At 48.2% G+C, this 19,266-nt stretch overlaps 1 protein-coding gene across 6 annotated transcripts in view; it reads left to right on the top strand.

Moving 5' to 3' along the window:
• The window catches only part of LOC100080281 (phosphofructokinase, platelet), a 63,077-nt gene that overhangs the window by 26,106 nt on the left and 17,705 nt on the right, over window positions 1-19,266 (top strand). For all 6 annotated transcript variants that reach the window (XM_039913899.1, XM_029077873.2, XM_029077876.2 and 3 more), the window contains exons 4-15: window positions 1,728-1,917; window positions 3,679-3,844; window positions 4,438-4,482; window positions 4,589-4,697; window positions 5,710-5,805; window positions 7,299-7,391; window positions 8,970-9,095; window positions 10,297-10,361; window positions 12,550-12,619; window positions 14,266-14,412; window positions 15,643-15,713; window positions 18,724-18,811. In XM_039913899.1, coding sequence (XP_039769833.1) covers window positions 1,728-1,917; window positions 3,679-3,844; window positions 4,438-4,482; window positions 4,589-4,697; window positions 5,710-5,805; window positions 7,299-7,391; window positions 8,970-9,095; window positions 10,297-10,361; window positions 12,550-12,619; window positions 14,266-14,412; window positions 15,643-15,713; window positions 18,724-18,811 — 1,266 coding nt within the window. The remainder of the gene's footprint in view (window positions 1-1,727; window positions 1,918-3,678; window positions 3,845-4,437; window positions 4,483-4,588; window positions 4,698-5,709; window positions 5,806-7,298; window positions 7,392-8,969; window positions 9,096-10,296; window positions 10,362-12,549; window positions 12,620-14,265; window positions 14,413-15,642; window positions 15,714-18,723; window positions 18,812-19,266) is intronic.

Consider the following 19,266-nt stretch of genomic DNA (forward strand, 5'->3'; position numbering starts at 1 on the left):
GGTTACATAGTCATTCTAATATGTTTTAAAATAGGGAAGGAAGAAAAATAAAATATAGCTTTGGAAACTTATGGCTTGAGTGGATATTTATGTTTGTACACAGAAAGGCTACTCGGGAAAGAACTGTTTTTTGTTGTTTTCTTCAAAATCTGTCACCAGCCTCCCGGTGGGGGGGAATCACCCCAAAATCGATCCAACTTTTCATAAAGCTCTGTCTCTTCTCTGCAAAATACATTGGCTGCTGATGGTAGGAGGTCAAACTCTAGGCCTGGCTGAATGGGCCCGGTGTATGAAATAGAGTGGTGTGGTGGTGTCCCTGTTTGGAAGCTTGACTTCTCTCTTTCCAGCACCTTTAATATAATTCACCCAGGGCTAGAGTGATCACATTTTCCCCAAGTCTAAAAGTGAGGTATCCTTTGAGAGATGGAGACATTGAGAACATATGTAGAGGACAAGAGGAAAAAGTCAGGAAAGATGGACACACAGACTCAGAATCGTAGAGTCTGAGACACCTACATGAAGTATTTCTGAACCAATATCAGGACTGAAAAAAATTTTGCTTCTTCCCTCTCTGTTTTCTTTCCGTATACGATACAGTTGCCACACACCGGGTTTCTTCCTTTCTCTATGCCTCTGTCTTTCTCTTCCTCCCACTCCACAGCCAATTGTTATCCTGTTTTTTTTATTTCCCAAGCTCCTGTCTTGGTCATGACTCACCCTCCAGGTGCTGGAATTGTTATAGAATGCGGAGGCAGGACTTATGCCCAAGAATCTTGGACTGTCCCCTCCTACTCTTTCTGTCCACACAAACACACACATATCCAGCCTCCTCCACTTCATCCCACTCTCAGTATATGTGTATACACACATTTGCACACACTGTCTCTAAAGCACTCACTAAGAGCTGGAATTGGGATCCCTCAGTGGGAAACCCAGGGTTACACAGCAAACATATATCTATCTTTATTCTCTGATGCTAAGGAAGACTGATGTGTCTTGAACTGGACCTGGGTCCTCTCTCCATCCAGAATTCCATCTCTCAATGCATCCTCTCTAGGCTCTCCGAGGTCTCCTCATCTTGGTGGTTGCTTACCTTGTCACCGCAGACAGCGAATGAATCCTTACTGCTAGTACAGCCCTGTGAGGAAGGTCCCCAAATGAAGTATTTTCAGAACAGTAGAGCCGACTTGAAAAAATAATGTCGTGTCTCTCACCGAAACTGTAATGATCTGGCCGTTTTACCTCGCATAGTGCAGACATTCCCAATCAATTGGGAATGTCAGTAGGCCTTGGATTCCCTGCAGCAAGAAACCCTTTCACCTCTATTAATCAGTCAGTGATATTTACTGAGCACTGTACTAAGTGCTTGGGAGCTAGTGGATTGTACCTACTTTATTCAGCTGGCCTAGTGCTTAGTACTTAGCACATAGTAAGCACTTAATAAATGCCAGCAGTATTCAGTTGCTTCAGGAATTTTGTCACTAGTTCTGATGGCTCACTGGGAGGAGGTCTAAGCTTTGGGTCCGAGCATTTAGAAATATGCAGGAATCAGTGGTATTGCACGCTTGCTATGTGCAGAGCACTGTACTAAGCGCTAGGGAGAGTACAGTAAAGCAGAATTAGCAGTCACGTTCCCCGTCCATAAGACGCTTACAGTCTAGAAGGATACGTCTGTGTCCGTCTCTCCGTCTGTGAAGTAAATGAGCAAAATGTCATTTCCTTTCCAGGGAGGGACAGTGATTGGCAGTGCCCGTTGCAAAGCATTCCGGACCCGGGAAGGTCGCTTAAAGGCAGCTCTCAATTTGATTCAGCGTGGAATCACTAACCTGTGTGTGATTGGTGGCGATGGAAGCTTGACGGGAGCCAACCTCTTTCGGGAAGAATGGAGTGGACTACTAGAAGAATTGGCACGAGAAGGTGTGATTCCCTCCCCCCCAATTCAGACACACACTCAAACTCACACTCATACCCACACTTTGAAGGTTTCTCCCAGCTTCTTCCCACTTTCCTCTGCCGCCTCCTAGAGAAAGCATATCCCAGCAACCCGTCTCGTCTGTACAAGTCTTATGTTATGCTAAGGTGTCACGAAGAATGCTGACACTTGCGGGGCTGTGGTTGACTGTTGCCGAACCACAATTTAGGCCCTCTCGTTGGGTCACATTTACTTACACCTCTTTCCCCGAAAGACCTCCCCCGGAACTTGATTGCATTTGCCGGATGGTAAAGGTGAATCTCCTGGGAGATTGATTGTTTTCTTCCCTTCACCCCTCACACTTGGAGAGGAAGTGCTTTGTAGCACAGGTTTATTGCACTATAATACACCCCCTGAGTGAGGTGAAACCCTAAAGGCAGCTGTGCTTAAAATACTTGCAAGTTTATTCAGCAACTTTTGGCCATCCAGGCTTTCCAGGGAGATAGGCCTAGAGGGGCAAGAAGGGGCCAGCTAGCTGTGGCTGCTGGTGACCAGAGGGACAGCAGAGGGTTGGGACCAGGGCCCTCTGTGGCCCGAGGTATGGGCTCAGCCAACTGCGAATGGGCGAAACCACAAACCAAATATCTATGACTGCTATTTCCCCTCACTGTGAATCTTCCATTCAAGTGTGTAAGGAAATCCCACCCCTAGCCAGTAGAATTAGTAGCGATGGAATTTTTTGAGCACCCTCGGATGGCAGTGCACAGCAGTGCGGGACATGTGCCCTAGTGAGAGAGCCCCAGCCTGGAGAGTCTGAGAACCTGGGTTCGAAACCCAGCTCTGCCTCCTGTCTACTGGGTGACCTTGAGCAAGTCACTTAGCTTCTCTGGGCCTCCATTCCCTCATTTGTAAAATGGTGAGTCAATACCTGTTCTCTCTCCTATTTAGACGGTGGGACGGGGACTGTGTCTGGCGTGATTATCTTGTACCTACCTACCCCAGCACTCAGCATGTTATTTAGCACATAATAAGCACTGAACAAATACAATTATTATTAGTGTTATTACTTTCTGCTACTACTGTGTACTTGCAAATGTACAACAGAAGCACAAGACATGGTACACTTCCCCGTCCTCGCCCTCTTGATTGTAGTCAAAACCGAAAACAGGCTTGGAATATGAATGAAGCGTGGTGACTGCTCTGTGAAGGGTAAAAAGCTGGATGGAAGCAGCTGACAGAGAGCTGTCCAGTTGGCCTGTAGAGACCGGAGGACAGCAGCCAGTGGAAACTTGGCCCGGCTCAAGACCGCATGGGCCGTCCTTCTTCCACCCACTCTGAATCACAAAGCAGCCCTTCAGATCAACTGAATGGGGGCATTTGCGGGGCTTTCGCCAGTCATTTCTAGTCAAATCTTTTTCTTCTTTGATGACCCCTTCTGAGAAAAGGACAGGAATCGGGAGTTGGAGAGGGATCGCACAAACCGTCTTAAGATATCCAGTTTCCAGGTGGATGAACTCTGCTGATTCTCCTTCCACCTCTTTGACCTTGCTTGTTCCAGCCTGGAAATCCGCTTAATCTGTGCAATCTTAATTTCCCTTAGCTTTCTTTCCCCTTTGTCCAGGAGACGGTTCTGAAAAGGGGAACTGGGGAGACAGAAAGATTCGGCGGGCGGTTTCCGATTTCTAAGGCCATCCTGCTTAACCTTACAATCGTGTGGAGCCAGTCCCGGGTCGGTAACAAACCATGCTGTGGCTCTCTTGTGGTAGGCAAGATCGAAAAAGAGGCCGTGAAGAAGTACGCCTACTTAAACATCGTGGGGATGGTCGGCTCCATAGACAATGACTTCTGTGGAACCGACATGACAATCGGCACGGACTCTGCCTTGCACAGAATCATCGAAGTGGTGGATGCCATCATGACCACTGCCCAGAGGTGAGGGACCTTAGAGAAATGATTGTGTTATCAGAGGTGTCCCACTCTTCATTGTGCATGAGGAGACAGGAAGGGGACAGGGTATTTAGGAGAAGCAGCATGGCCTAGTGGAAAGAGCAAGAGCATGGGAGTCAGGGAGTCATTATCCCGGTTCCTCCACTTGCCTGCTGTGTGACCTTAGGCTAGTCTCTTAACTTGTAATTGCCTCAGTTTCCTCTTCTGTAAAATGGGATTAAAATGCTGTTCTCCCTCCGACTGGGCCAACTTTATTTTGTATCTACCCTGGGGGCTTCGTACAAGCCTTGGTGTATAGTAAGCACTTAGTAATATTTTATTAATATTATTATTTAAGACGGGAAGCTGAGGATTGGGCAAGGGCAGGCTTCAAAGAGCCAAGAGGTTAGGAAGCCACCATTTGGGGTATTTTCACACCTGGCTGGAAACTTTCAGGTCTGGCCTGAGGCCTGAGCTGTGCAGGTCTGGGAGTCCAGTCCAGAAGACTTTTGGGGGCTCAGCCCAGTGGAGTGGACACTTATAGAAGTTGAACAAGTTTCAAAGTTCTTGCTTCCTATAGACTCTTTTCTGTCTTCCAGCCATCAGAGGACCTTTGTGTTAGAAGTTATGGGAAGACACTGTGGGTATGTGTTTTCTTTTTTCATGGGCTTCCAATGTGATTCCCTTCAAGGTATCTGGTGGAATTTGTGTTTCGTTTCCCCGCCTGATCTGCCTTTGTGCCTTCAATAGATATCTGGCCCTCGTCAGTGCCTTGGCTTGCGGTGCCGATTGGGTGTTCATTCCCGAATACCCCCCAGAAGAAGGGTGGGAAGAACAGATGTGCACTAAGCTTTCAGAGGTGAGTCATCGTGTCGGTCCCACTGTGCTGTGACTTGGTTTCATCACCCGCTGGTGCACAAAGTGATGAAACGGGGACAAAACCCACCCCAGGCCTCCAGATAGAATCAGTAGCTGATGTGCAGTCGTTTACCTTTCGATACAGTGCGAGAATAGGTGTCAACTGCAAACCAGTTTGGTCCTCCGTAGCACTGATGTGTCCCTGATCGAACGTAGCCAGATGCACGTGACTTCTGTTGGCCTACCTCGCGGACTCTCGTGACTAGAGTAACGCTCTCTGCCTCTCTCAAGTGATGATGGATAGTAGAAGAGTATTACAGTAACCGCAGGTTGCTTGTAAGGAGGCATGCCTTTGTTGGGTGAGGTGAGGTAAAAATCACCCAGTCGGTGAGCAGTCGTTGCCACCGACTACCAGGCAAGGGAAAGATGAAAGGATCAGGGAACCTGGGCCCCATCACACAGCTGTTCAGGGGTCTGTAGCTGCAACAGACTGTGAGCCCGTTGTTGCGTAGGGATTGTCTTTCTCCGTTGCCGAATTGTACTTTCCAAGGGCTTAGTACAGTGCTCTGCGCACAGTAAGCACTCACTAAATAAGATCGAATGAAATTTCTGAGGGATTTTCCCTTGGCGTTAAAGCGAATGCCGGTGAGCCCCATGTAGGACAGGGACTGTGTTCGATCTCTTCTTGTCTTAACTCCAGTACCTAATGGTTGTTATGAGACACTGATGATATTGATTATAACTGGCACATCTCTTGCTAGAAGGAGTTCCGTGCTTTCCATTGGAATGCTTTTGTCTCTGGAGAGCTAGCTAGGGCCAGGGTAGGGACGAAAGGGAGAGTCAGATAGCACCCCGGCTCCGGGCGAAGAGCCAACGCTGCTGGGCCTGCCCCTCTTCTCCCCCTCCAAGCCAGGATGGGTCACTGAATCTGGAGCGGGGGAGTGGCTGTTCCAGGACTGATGTACAACAGTTTTGGTGTAGCTCTTTCTGATTTCAGTCTTCTCTTCCCTTAGAACCGCGCCCGCAAGAAAAGGCTGAACATTATCATCGTGGCCGAAGGAGCGATCGACTCTCTCAATCAACCCATTACGTCAGAGAAAGTCAAAGATGTAGGTGCTTCTAGGATCTCTTCTATGGATCAGCCATGTAGTTACTGTGCTACCTGTAGGAAAAAGGAAGAGTTAGCTAAAAGGATCAAGAAGCAGCCTGGCATAGTGGAGAGAGCACTGGCCTGGGAGTCAGCAGGATCTGGGTTCTGATGCTGGCTCCGCCACTTGTCTGCTGTGTGACCTTGGGCAAGTCACTTAACTTCTCTGTACCTCATTTCCCTCAACTGTAAAATGGGGATTAAGACCGTGAGCCTCATGTGAGACGTGGACGGTGTCCAAGCTGATTAGCTTATATCTAACCCAGTGCTTAGTACGGTGCCTGGGACATAGGAAGCCCTTAACAAATACCATCTAAAAAGGGCCGGGGGCGGGGATGAGTTTGATTAAGGAAAATAGATCATATCTTTGAGGTTGTTTGCTCATAACCATGATTTCCATCCAGTAAAATATTTACAGAGGCAAAATGCTGTGCAGGAGCTGTTGTTGGCTTGATAGGAGCTGAAAGAAGGTTCATAGAGCATTCACTGTCTTATTTGACATTGAAGATTGGGAGGTCACCAGTGAGGGACATTTTCATGAAGGAGTAGTAATAGCCATCGTAGACATTGAGCAACACTGGGCAATACACCGTGCTTAACGTTTGAGAAGTACCACAGGCACACAAGACACACTCTCTGCCCCCAGAGAGCTTACGGCCCATTGGAATCATCACATTTCTTATAATCCGAACAAGGAAAGGACAGTGAAATGGCATTCCCTCAAATTCCCATTTTCTCCATACAGTTCTTAGACCACCTCAGAGTTATCTGCGTGCAAATGTCCATTAAGAAAATAGCTGCTAGATAGCGTTTTCTGTAAAGATAAACCCATGCTTAATCTGTATATCCACAAACAAAACTACGGTCCTCTGGCCAATGTGTTTATATTCTGAAGCGCAGCTGAACAGCATAGCGACTCATCCGATCCCTAAAACACACAGAAGCTGAGTATTGAATTTTGGGATTTGCCTATTTTCCCAGAAAGTTCTGCTTAACTTTGACTTATAAATTCAAAATATCTGAACCAAAGCAAAAGACATTTTAAAGCATTTCTTTCTCATTCTCAAGAGTGCCATGTTCTCTACATTTATATAAAAATCAAGATGGTTAAGAAGATGTTTCTGGAATTTTTTTTAGTATCCCATCGTGATGATCGATTCTGACAGTTACTGCTATTTTATTTGTTTTGTGAGAGAGGAGGATTTTAATTGGCTCAAAGTAATCATCGGAACAAATTTTGAGTCACTGTTGAAAGGAAAATTTCTTCAAGAGTGGAGAAACTGGAGATTGCTATTTCTGAAATTGCATCCAGGCAAAGGAAGGTAGCTAAATCGAAGGAACTGAAGAGGGTCGTCTCTACCAAAATATCGATTTATCTTCGTGATGGGAGCAATTTTCTCTTAGCTGCCGGTTCTGCTCCTTTATCCTTTACTTACATGGAAACTCTCTTTGTAGCTCGTGGTTAAGCAGCTGGGATTTGACACCCGCGTGACTATCCTTGGGCACGTCCAAAGAGGAGGTACCCCATCAGCTTTCGACCGGATTTTGGTGAGTATGGCTAAGTAGAGAGATAGGCAGTTTTCCTCCCGACCGAAGGTGCTCGTGACCAGGGAAAGTAGGTGCCTGGTAGTGGTAATCAGAGAAGCAGCGTGGCTCAGTGGAAAGAGCATGGGCTTTGGAGTCAGAGGTCATGGGTTCGAATCCCAGCTCGGCCACTTGTCAGCTGTGTGACTGTGGGCAAGTCACTTAACTTCTCTGTGCCTCAGTTACCTCATCTGTAAAATGGGGATTAAGACTGTGAGCCCCATGTGGGACAACCTGATTCCCCTGTGTCTACCCCAACGCTTAGAACAGTGCTCTGCACATAGTAAGCGCTTAACAAATACCAACATTGTTATGGTAATCCAAAGGGATGCAACTGGGTTCAGGGTTATTTAGCTGAGAAAATTCTAGGCAGCAATTGCAGTGGGCAAGTTGGGAGGAGGGCTGAGTTTGAGTTGAAAGTAGATTTCAGTTTCATCAATATTGAATTTAAGGTAGTGCGTACACAATTGAGTTCTAATATCTACTGCAATTCAATGTAAATAATTTAAAACCATGGTGCACTAAGGATACTCTAAAAGCTCATTAATTCACTTCCAGGAACCCTACAGCCAGGGAAATACATTTCCTTTAACTCGCCCATTGCATGGCTCAGTGGAAAGAGCATGGGCTTAGGAGTCAGAGCTCTTGGGTTCTAATCACGGCTCCACCACCTGTCAGCTGTGTGACTTTGGGCAAGTCACTTCACTTCTCGGTGCCTCAGTGCCCTCATCTGTAAAATGGGGGTGAAGACCGTGAGCCCCAAGTGGGACAACCTGATTACCCTGTATCTACCCAGCGCTTAGAACAGTGCTTGGCACATAGTAAGCGCTTAACAAATACCACAGTTATTATTATTAGTATTACTATTATCTCATTTATCTCCTCCTGCACCATGTGGGCAAACACAAAAGGCTGCCATCAATCGATCAATGGCATTTATTGAGCATTTACTATGTGCAGAACACTGTACTAAGCACTTGGGAGAGCGCTATACTACAGGTTCCCTCCCCATAAGGAGCTTACAGTCTACATGTCAAAGCTCCCTTCCAAGCTTTTATGGTTCAAGCAGTACATTCCCATAGACTCGACTCACTCCTCTTACATGCCGGAAAAAGGAACCCGGAAAATTGACTTAAAGCTGAAGTCTCCGCAAGCCAATCTTTGGCTACCCAAGATTGAAAAAGGAATATTATCCAAATCGGTGTAGATGTTTCAGGCCAATGATATTTATATCGTTTATATGGATAAATGACACACTGAAATGTTTTTGGGACCTGAATCATTTGGCTACTTGGAATTTAGGGATCCCTTAAGTAGAATCCTAGCTAGATTGGCTAAGAACGAATTTCCTAAAAATTAGGTCATGTGGGGGTCCTAGTCATGTAGCACAAGATAATACCTGCAGAAAAGGGCCTGGAGGTATCTCTTGCCTTAAAAGACGTGTTGAACTGAAATCATTTTGTCCCTTATTAAAAATATTTTAGTCCTGAGGGTCTTCCGGTCGCCTCTGTGGTTTTCATTCATTCTCTGTCTGATCCCCAGGCCAGCCGCATGGGTGTGGAGGCCGTCCTGGCCCTTCTGGAGGCAACCCCGGTCACGCCAGCTTGCGTGGTGTCCTTGTGCGGAAACCAGGCCGTGCGTCTGCCCCTGATGGAGTGTGTGCAGATGGTGAGTCTGGGGCGTGGAGCCGGGTGGTGGCTGCTTCGTTATCTCTCTGGAGCAGGAGGACCACGGGGGCCATCGAGAGCCAGGTAATAGTTGAGGCCTTTGTTTGGCTGACAGATGCACTGATATCTCCAGCGGCATAATGCTCTCCCTTCTGGGCTGTAGAAAGGACAATTGAGTAGCAAAAACGCTCTGTTCCTCTTTAGTGTAGTATCTCTTAAGCATTTAATGTGTTCAGAGCACTGTAGTATGTGGTGAGAGGGAATACACAGGTAGGAAGTAGACATGGCCCCTGTCCTTTGGGGTAAATCTGTCTGGTTTTATTCCCTCGATAAAATGAGGAAAGATCATTTTCTTTGATTTACATTCCTTTTTCCTGCCATCCAAATGAGTCTAACTTGGAAACGGGAGACCCCCGGTTTAAACTGCCTGTAAACTCTGGAACCTCTCTACATACCCCTTCCCTTTTGAGTCCTCCCCCAATTCACCGAAATCTGATGTGAGACACCAGTGTGGTCATCTGCCTGATGCTCGGTCCTGCGTACTAGATGGCCTGAAGGTAGAAGTTAGAACTGAAACGGTATTTTGTTTGGGCCTGGTCGTGTTCACTTCTGGCTATGCCACCCGAGAGGGACTTCGGGAACACCGGCAATCAGTGGTAGTTATGGAGCGCTTACTGTGTGCAGGGCACAGTACAGAGCACTTGGGAAAGTACACTGCGGTGGAGCTGGTAGCCACATTTCCCGCCGTAAAGGAGCGTACAGTCTCGTAGAGCCATCGGTATTTCTGCTGCCCACCAGCGCGTACCCATTGGTCCTTTAGAGCAAGCCACCAGTCGGCCCTTGGCCCAAAGTATTCAGAGACTAGTGGGCAGCAGCTGCTTCAGCTCCCAGAATCCTTCAGTGCATTCATTCAGTCGAATTTGAGCGCTTACTGTGTGCAGAGCACTGAGCTCAGCGCTTGCAAAGTAGACTCAGGCAACAAATAGAGACAGTTCCTACCCAACAACGGGCTCACAGTACAGCCGCCGTACCCAGAGTCAGCGTAGTAGCTAGGTGTCACCACCCTGGATACTTACTGGATTTCAATACTTCAAGAGCCTAAGGGGCTAGAGAAAAACAGTGGGACGAGCAAGGTCCTTTCAGCTAAAACCTGTAAGGGAGGTTTCTAAACTCTGACCCTTTTAACTCTCTTTTTTTTAAAGACTCAGGCTGTGCAGAAGGCAATGGACGAGAGGAGATTTAACGAGGCCGTGCAACTGAGGGGAAGGTAAGACAATGACAGGGAGTGAGTTTATGCTCATCTGCCTGAAGTGTTTTCCTCAGCAAGTGTTGGCGGGAGCTGCAGCTGAGGCTGGACAGGTACAGTGGATCTTTGGTTCATAAGGTTCATATGGATAAATATGATACTCGTCGTATTTGTTAAGTGCTTATTCTGTGCCGGGTACAGTACTAAACGCTGGGATAGATGCACGGTAATTGGGTTGGACACAGTCCCTGCCCCACCTAAGCTCACAGTCTTCATCCCCATTTTACAGATGAGGTAACTGAGGTCCAGAGAAGTGAAGCGACTTGCCCGAGGGCCTCTGACTCCCAAGGGCCCCTGACTCCCAAGGGCCTCTGACTCCCAAGCCCGGGCTCTTTGCACTAGCCCATGCTGCTCCCCTTGGAGAGGGTTTCACCATTGATTGGGGTGGGTCAAGGCCAGACCTTGTAGAAGGAAGCTTTCGGGGTCAGAGTCGAGTGGAACTTAGATAACGAGGCAATAGGAGCACAGTTGATGAAAATGAACCTGATCAGCAGAAGTGAAGTTTTAAACCATCAGCGCTCCCCATTTGTGAGGGGAAGGACTTGACTCCTCTCTGAAAATTCTAAGATATCTGTTGTCTCTTTAATAGCTCCAAGTGTTCCCATCCCAGGTTAAATTTTTCAAAGGGGTGTCTTTTTCCAGCCTTCCCAAGCCTTCAGTTCAAAGGCTTTGAGTTCGTGTAGGTAAATATGGAAATTCAGATCCAACCAAAAGGTTCTCTCTAAAAGTAGCAGGTTCTTAATAATCTGGCCAAGTGCCTCTCTGTGTACAAGTAGCCTGGTGGTAAGAAAAGACCTTCCCCTTTCTGTAACCACTGGGGTTTGCTCATCGCGCTCCTGAATGGCCGAGGCCCAGAAAAGGGAAGCAGTGCGGTCTGGTGAATAGAGCATAAGCCTGGGAGTCAGAAGGATCTGGGTCCTAATCCTGGTTCCGCCGCTGCTGAGTGACCTTAGGCAAGTCACTTATCTTCTCTGGGTCTCAGCTACCTCCTCTGTAAACTGGGGGATTAAGAGGGCGAGCCCCATATAGTACAGGGACGGTGTATAACCTGATTAACTTGTATCTACCCCAGCACTTAGAAGAGTGCTTGGAACATAGCGCTTAACGAAAACCGTAATATCTACCCTGCAGGTCGTATCGACTTGCTGTTCTTGCTAGTCACACATCAGGAGGAAGGCGGCAGCCATATTTACAAACGTGACAAACATTCCAAGCAAGACTCTGTTGACTCAGTGGGCATCTGGGAGGGAAGAGAGAGTTAAGCGCTTTCTCTGCCCTTGCAGCTGACATTCTGAAAAAAGAATAGTAATTATTGAAAGCTGCACTTGTAAGGAAACATTTTTAAGAGCCCCATATCACATTTTCTAGGATTCAAAAATGTAGGCTCCTCAGAGGGATTCATTCCTGGACTCCACTCTAGACTCTAGGCTTGTTTTGCTCATCCCTCTAAAATGTAAGGTCACTATGGGCAGGGAACGGGTCTGCTAATTTCTCTTGTACTTACTCTCCCAAGCACTTAGAACAATGCTCTGCGCAAAGTAAGCGCTCAGTAAATACCACTGATTGACTGTGGACAGGGAACGTGTCCGCCAGTTCCCTTGTGTTGTATTCTCCCAAGTGATTAATACAATGCTCGGCACACAGTAAGCGTTCAGTAAGTATGAATGACTGGTTGACTTGATTCTGCTCGAGCTAACAAAATGCAGCTCTGGTCAGTTGGGAAGGAGCAGGTCATGCCTGCAAGAGCTAACTCTCCCTCACAATAGGCTAAATTTGTAGTTATAGCAGACCACTTGTATATAGAGCGCTGCACGTTGATTTTGGTATTTTTTTAAAGAAAGTTATATAAACATGCATTTAAGATACTGTATTTGCCTTGCTTGCTAATTTACAGGAGGCTTTCATTTCCAGTTTAAGAAAACAAAGTCTAAATAAGCTCTACTTAGCCTGTGATTCTTAATCATATTTTCGAGGCAACAGGTCTTTGCCGTAAAAAAAATTATTGCCAAAAAGACATATTTAGACTGTTATGGTTCAGGTCTGTACACCATAAGTGCTCCGTAAATATCACTGATGGATTGATTTCTTGTTTCTTTCAGACACCTTTAAACCTCAAAATCCAATCCACCTTTCCTTGTTTTCATTTTAGGAGCTTTGAGAACAATCTTAATACCTACAAACTGCTTTCTCACAAGAAACCAGATGCAGAACTGCCAACGGTAGGTGGGATCCTCCCCGTCCCCCTCTCAAGCAGGGAAGGAAATAAAGGAGGAGCGGTAGAGGGGAGGGTGGAAGGGCAGTTTGGAGTGTTGGGATACAGAGATTGAGAGGCATCTCTGCCTTGAACTTTGTGTGCACTGTAAATGAGAAGTAAAATGAATCAGTTTTTCATTGCGAATCAGTTTCTAGGAAATATGAAATGTGAATTGGCCGTTTGCCCATCTTGTACACGGCCGTGATGGGCAGCCACGGTTTCCTACCCCGCAAAATTTTTCTGCTCGGTCTACCAAGATGAGCTGCCCTGTAGTATGCCCCGAGCACTCTGTTGGCGGGGATGCTTAATCAGCTGGGACACTATTTCCAGACTGTGCCTTGGCATTAATAGGTCATGCTTGAACAAATCATGGCCCTGACACTCTTACTGAAAATGTGACTGTCCAATTCTTTAACAGTTCAAGAGAGGAGATGGAGTCTCATTCATTCATTCAGTCATATTTATTGAGCTCTTACTGTGTGCAGAGCACTGTACTAAGCCTTTGGGAATGAACAATAAAGCAAGACACGTTCCCTGCCCGTAGCGAGCTTACAGTCTAGATGGGGAGACAAACGTTGATATAAATAGATGTGTGGCTGGGAAGGGGGGATAATAATAATTATTATTATTATCATTGTATTTGTTAAGCACTTACTATGTGCCAGGCACTGTTCTAAGTGCTGGGGTAGATAACACTTAATTAGGTTGGACACAGATCCTTTCGCATATGGGGCTTACAGTTTTAACCCCTGTTTTACAGATGAGGGAACTGAGGCGCAGAGAAGTTAAGTGACTTGCCCCGGGGCACACAGCAGACGAGAGGTGGAGTCAGTATTCGAACCCATGACCTTCTGACTCCCGGGCCCATGCTCTATCCACCAGACCATGCCGTTTCCCCGGAATAATGAGAGCAAGTCAGGGTGGCGCAGAAGGGAATGGGGGAAGAGGAAAGAAGGGCTTAGTCAGGGAAGGCCTCTTGGAGGAGATGGGCCTTCTGTAGAGTTTTGAAGTGGGGGAGAGTGATCGTCGGCCGTGAGGACTGGCGGGATGAGTCTCGGTCCCGAGACTTCAGGACCGGGGGCCGCACGGAGGAGGGGGTTTTAGTGCCAGCGGCTTATGTGACCCCCACTGGCACCCTGTCATTTGCTCTCCGTGTTCCCGCTGGGACCCCGAGGGTGAAGTGCGAGGAAGCGGCGGAGGGGGTGGCGGAGGCAGAACCCGGCAGAGTGCCCATCCGGTCTTCGCCCGCGCTGGCCACCTACCAGTATGAGTCTTAAGGCCATAGAAAACTCCTCGACAACCACTTTTATAGATCGACCTCAGAGATTTGGACGGGCCTTTCATCAGATTCGAGGAAAGGAGAAGTCGAACCCGGGACGGGTTATTAGCAGGAGAAAGCTTGGCGGCGGCTCAGGGTCTTTCGACATCCTGAAATCAGTTCCCCGGAAAAAAGCAGTATAAATAGCCGAAGAGAGATATGGGTCCCGTACGTCCGTGCGGGCAAGCAGTTGGACTTTCCTGAGGGTGGAGTAGGCCTCTCAAATTCCGCTAGCCGTGATTCAGAGCCTGACCCGCTTTCGGCTCAGTGACGCGCTCTCTCCCGTCCCGCAGAGCAATTTCAACGTGGCTGTCTTGAACGTGGGGGCTCCCGCGGCGGGGATGAACGCTGCCGTCCGCTCGGCGGTGAGAGTCGGCATCACCGAAGGTCATAAGATGTTTGCGGTCACCGATGGGTTTGAAGGATTCTCAAGAGGGCAGGTGGGTACTAAGCAGGCTTGGAGCGCACGGGGCCCGTAATAGTCCCTCTGGTACATCGGCGTTACGTCGAGGCTCGCTTCCGTTCAAACACGATGAATAGAACTTGGATCCGTCAGGAACCGAGCCGCCTCTATGTATTAAGGCGGCATGTCGGCTTCGGGATCTGGCCAGTTTTCCCAACCCGTGTCTGTTTCGTTTGTCCAGTTCCTTCGTGTTTGAAGATGGTGCCCCTGGCAGTGTGATTTCATCCTTCAGTGGGTTGTGTCTGGGAAGAAGAAAATCTCTGTGATTCCCATGTGGGAAGGGAAGGAGCTGTGTCAGATTTGTAATAATAATAATAATAATAATAGTAATGTTATTAAGTGCTTAATGTGCGGGAAGCCCACGTGGGGGGAATATGAGATAATCATATCAGACAGTCCCTGCCCCACGTGTGACTCCTGTCAAAGGGAGAGGAAGAGCAGGTATTTAATATCCAGTTTACAGGTGAGGAATCTGAGCAACAGAGAAGTTACTCAGGGTCACACAGTAGTAGTGGAAGAGCTGGGATTGCAAGTAGGTTTCCTGACTCCCCAGCCTCGTGCTGTTAACGCCAAGACACACTGCTGTGTTTGATTTGAGTAGACCATGTATCTACTCAGCACTTGCTACAGTGCTCGGCAAATAGTGAGGATTTAATATCTTTTAAAAAGGAGGGGTCTGACGCAAGGCCACCTCCTACCCAGCACACGCGTAAAAACAACTGGAAAAACTTTCCTAGCCCACGGTCCAACGAGAGCCCACTGTTATCGGGGTATACGCTCGATGTATTTTACCGATGGATGCGCCGGCCTGACTTGAGTCTCTCTCGTTTTCTCACCAAGTTTCAGCCTTTACAGTTTAATTCACGCGACTGAATTAGGATGCGTTGGTTTATTTCGATCCACGTCCTACGGAGCTAGCGCAGTTAGAGTTAGTGCCTCGATTTTTTGTTGTTGTTTGTTTTGTTTTTAACTGCTGTTGTTCTTCAAAAGCCAGGGTTTCCTAGTTTAGCGTGGTTTCTATTAGGCTACCCCACACCCAGGATTTTACAGACCTTAGGAGACTATGATGATTCCACTTACTGGCTCAACCGAGGTACAACAGCTGATGGGGACTTTGGCTGTGTTCTCTGTAGTCCTTTTCTGATGTTTTCGCCTATAGCAGGCTCTTAAAATTGCATTGCTAATATTTGTTTTCCTTCTCTCTTAGGTAAAAGAAATCACCTGGGGAGATGTTGGAGGCTGGACTGGCCAAGGAGGATCAATTCTTGGTACCAAACGGTAATGTCCAGATTCAGCCTCTTGTCTCTGCTGATGTGTAGGTTAATAATTACCGTAGTAGTAATGATGATTTTATTCATTAGGTGCTTACTGGGTGCCAAGCACCGTGTTAAGCGCCGGAGTAGAATACGGTACAATCAGATCACATTCATTCTCTGTCCACGTGGAGTTCACAGTCTAGAGGGGAGGGAATGCAGGTGTTTAATTCCCATTTTACAGATGAGGATATAGAAACAGAAAAGTAACTTGTCCAAGGTCACAGACCAGGCAAGTGGCAGGTGTGACATTCGAACTCAAGTCCGGTAACTCCCACTCCTGCTCTCTCCACTAGGCCGCGCTGCCTCTGAGCAATGAACAGGCCCCCAAAACTAACTCTCCACGTTTTTTAATGGTATTTAAGAGCTTACTCTGTGCCAGGTACAGTACTAAGAGGTGGGGTAGATACAAGTTAATCAGGTTGGACACGGTCCATGTCACTCGTGGGTCTCACCGTCAAAGTCCCCATTTAACAGATGAGGTAATTGAGGCACAGAGAAGTTAAGTGACTTCCCCGAGGTCACCCAGCATAAAAATGGCAGAGCCAGAGTTAGAACCCAGGTCCTTCTGACTTCTAAGCAGCCCATGTTCTATCCACTAGTCTTGCAGCTTCTCTTCCACGCTCTTGTTTTCAATTCAGATTTTTAAACCGGCAGTTTCCATCCCTTCACATTTCTTCTAAGTTGAAAGAAAAGGTGCTGCCGGGCCAGAGACATCCTCTTCCCAGGGTGGGTAAGAGGAGGAGCCACTGGATTGTCACCTGTCTGCCTCTTCCATCTGGGAGTGGTCTAGGGGTTGGAGCATCCCCGTTGAAGCAGGGGATCATTTCTTGCTCCAACTGACTCTTTCCGCTGCAGAGACCCTCAGAGAAAGACTTATACGGTCAGTCGATCAATTAGTATTTACTGAGCTCCCACTGTGTGCAGAGCACTGTACGAAACTGTCAGACCCAGTCCCCGCCTACGGGGGACTTATACGGTCCGACGGAAGTCTCCGTGGAAGTAAGTAGCAGTTGGAAATATGATACCGCTCGGAGGAGTATCTATTTCCATTGACCGAATGAGCAGAGTAGTAATAAACTGAAGGGAAGAGCGGGTCTGAGTCATTATGGACTAAGACGTTTTTCTAGTGATTGGGTTTTTGTTTTTATCTTTCTGGCAAGAGCTATTCTAATTTGGTGAACAGCTGAAGCCAGGGGGCCTCAAAATGATCGGAAAAGATTTGGCTCATATGTGCCGTGGCTGTGAATCTGACCCAGCCCTACCCCAGTGTGTTTCCGAACTATCTTATGTCCGTCGAACCTCTCTCGTGGAAGCTCACTGAGGGCAGGGAATGAGTCTGCCAACTCTCTTACATTATACTCTCCCAACCACTTAATACAGTGCTCTAGGCACAGGAAGCGCTCAATAAATACCATTGATTGATTGATTGACTCCCCGGAAATGCACATCTGAATGCATTCCCTCATTTATTAGATTAAGAGTCTGCCCCGTGAATTGCTCTGTAACGAGGGATTGACTCAGCCCTCCTTTGGGGCCGGGCTGCCGGGGAGAGGCATTCCGGGAGCAATTGGAGAAGCGGTGTGGCCCAAGAGAAGCAGCGTGGCCTAGTGGCTAGAGCACAGGCCCGGGAGTCGGAAGGACCCGGATTCTAAACCTGGCTCCGCCACTTTTCTGCGGTGTGACCTTGGGCAAGTCACTTCACTTCTCTGGGCCTGTCAGTTCCCTCATCTGTAAAATGGGGATTAGGGCTGCGAGCTCCATGTGGGACATGAACCGTGTCCAACCTGATCAGCTTGTATCTTCCCCAGAGCTTAGTACAGTGTTTGGCACATGGTAAGTGCTTAATAAATACCATTTAAAAAAAAAATTGGAGGTCTAAATCCTGCCCTCCATTCAGGCAACTCAAGCTGGGAATTTTCCCGGAATTCCCTGGTTAGTCGCCTAAACTTCTAGCTGTGGCTGTGGAGACCCGGCCCCCGTGGTGGGGCTCCCCAAGCTCCCAAGATCCTCTGCAGCTCTGCCGGCGGCTTTCCTGTCCCCCCGTGTCCGGCCAGCCCGTGTCCTAGCTTTCGGGGCTGTGCTTGGAATTAGAATGGCCCAGGCCCATTGTGCTCCCGGGAACACTGAAACACACTCGCTCTCCAGCCCAAAGGCAAAACTTTGCTCCCTAGCCAGAGACTATTTGGGTTGGCAGCTGGGAGCAAGTCCTGCCGACCGCTAAGAGAGCTCTGTCCCCGTTATAGGGAGTGGGAGCGGGGCCCCGTCCAGGAGGGTTTGGGAGTCCCTCTGGACGCCCGGCCCGACTGCAGCGAGCGGCTGGGTTTTAACCCCCACGCCAGCCCCCCAGGTTCCCATTAGGTTTAGCGAAAGCTACATAGTCCCCCTAAGCTCACGAAGGAAACTTTCCTATTTTTCTTCGGCTTAAGCCGGATATCATTCATCTGGATTTTTATCCTTCTGGTTTCTCTCAGCGTAGCGTGTGACGTAGTTGAACGTCCTTAGAGTACATAGCAATTGAGAACGACGGTAGCTTATTAGCGTGCTCGGGACGAGATGAAGCCTGTTCTCGCTTAACGGAAGAGGGGGGCAGAGTCACTCGATGAATTGTGACATTTGGTTCCAATTTCTTGCTAAGCCCAAGTCCTTGAGCTCATGCCTTTTGGAGGCGGCTTCAGCATGTGACTGCACCTCTCAGACGCCGTGGGGCGGGGGGGGGGCCCGTGTGTGCGTGCGTGTGTGTGCCTGCGTGCGGGGGGGTCGGCGGGGGGGGGTCCCTGCTGGGAGGCACGAAGCAGAAGGCGAATCCCTCCACTTCTCCGGCTAACTACCAGACCGCTGGTTTTGGGGGAAGAAGTGGCCGCCTTCCCTGCCTTCCACCATCTTAGCAAGCATGGTGAGCCATTTTAAGTGTCACCGGATTGCCCCACATTTCTACAGTGCTTGACCTCATCTCTTGATTTAACTATTTTTAGTACCCTCCCTGCAAAGTATTTGGAGCAGATTGCTGAACAGATGCGTACTCATAATATCAACGCTCTATTGGTTATTGGTGGATTTGAGGTACATGATTCTATTTTCTTGTCATCTTGCTGGTTTCCTAAGCATAAGTATTGTAGTCATGCTCTATTTGAAAGAAAGAATTCTTCTCTGAGCTGGGGCCGTGTGATTTCACTTTCCCTATCCGACTCTGCCTCTGATTTTGAATTCCCGAGCCTAGCCTTCGTTTAACTTAACGTCTCCGCAGCGCCCGTGTGCCGAGGCGGCCGAGATCCCGAACCTGCGCCGTTCTCGGCGGTAGCGAGGTTCGGGGTTTCCCCGGTCACGGAAAGCCGATACGATTTGGAATATTCAGCCGAAACGACCCCGTGCAACGAGAGCTCGGTTTTTGGTTGAGCCTCCGTGCCGAGTCATCTGTTCAGTGAATTCTGGCGTGTTTTTTGACACAGGGGAAGAGCGAGAGGTGTCGAGCCCGATTCTCCCGCTGTCTGACATCCCTCCCCAGTAGTAGGTTAGGT

This window comes from Ornithorhynchus anatinus, chromosome 13, assembly GCF_004115215.2.
Source record: "Ornithorhynchus anatinus isolate Pmale09 chromosome 13, mOrnAna1.pri.v4, whole genome shotgun sequence".
NCBI classification, from domain to species: domain Eukaryota; kingdom Metazoa; phylum Chordata; class Mammalia; order Monotremata; family Ornithorhynchidae; genus Ornithorhynchus; species Ornithorhynchus anatinus.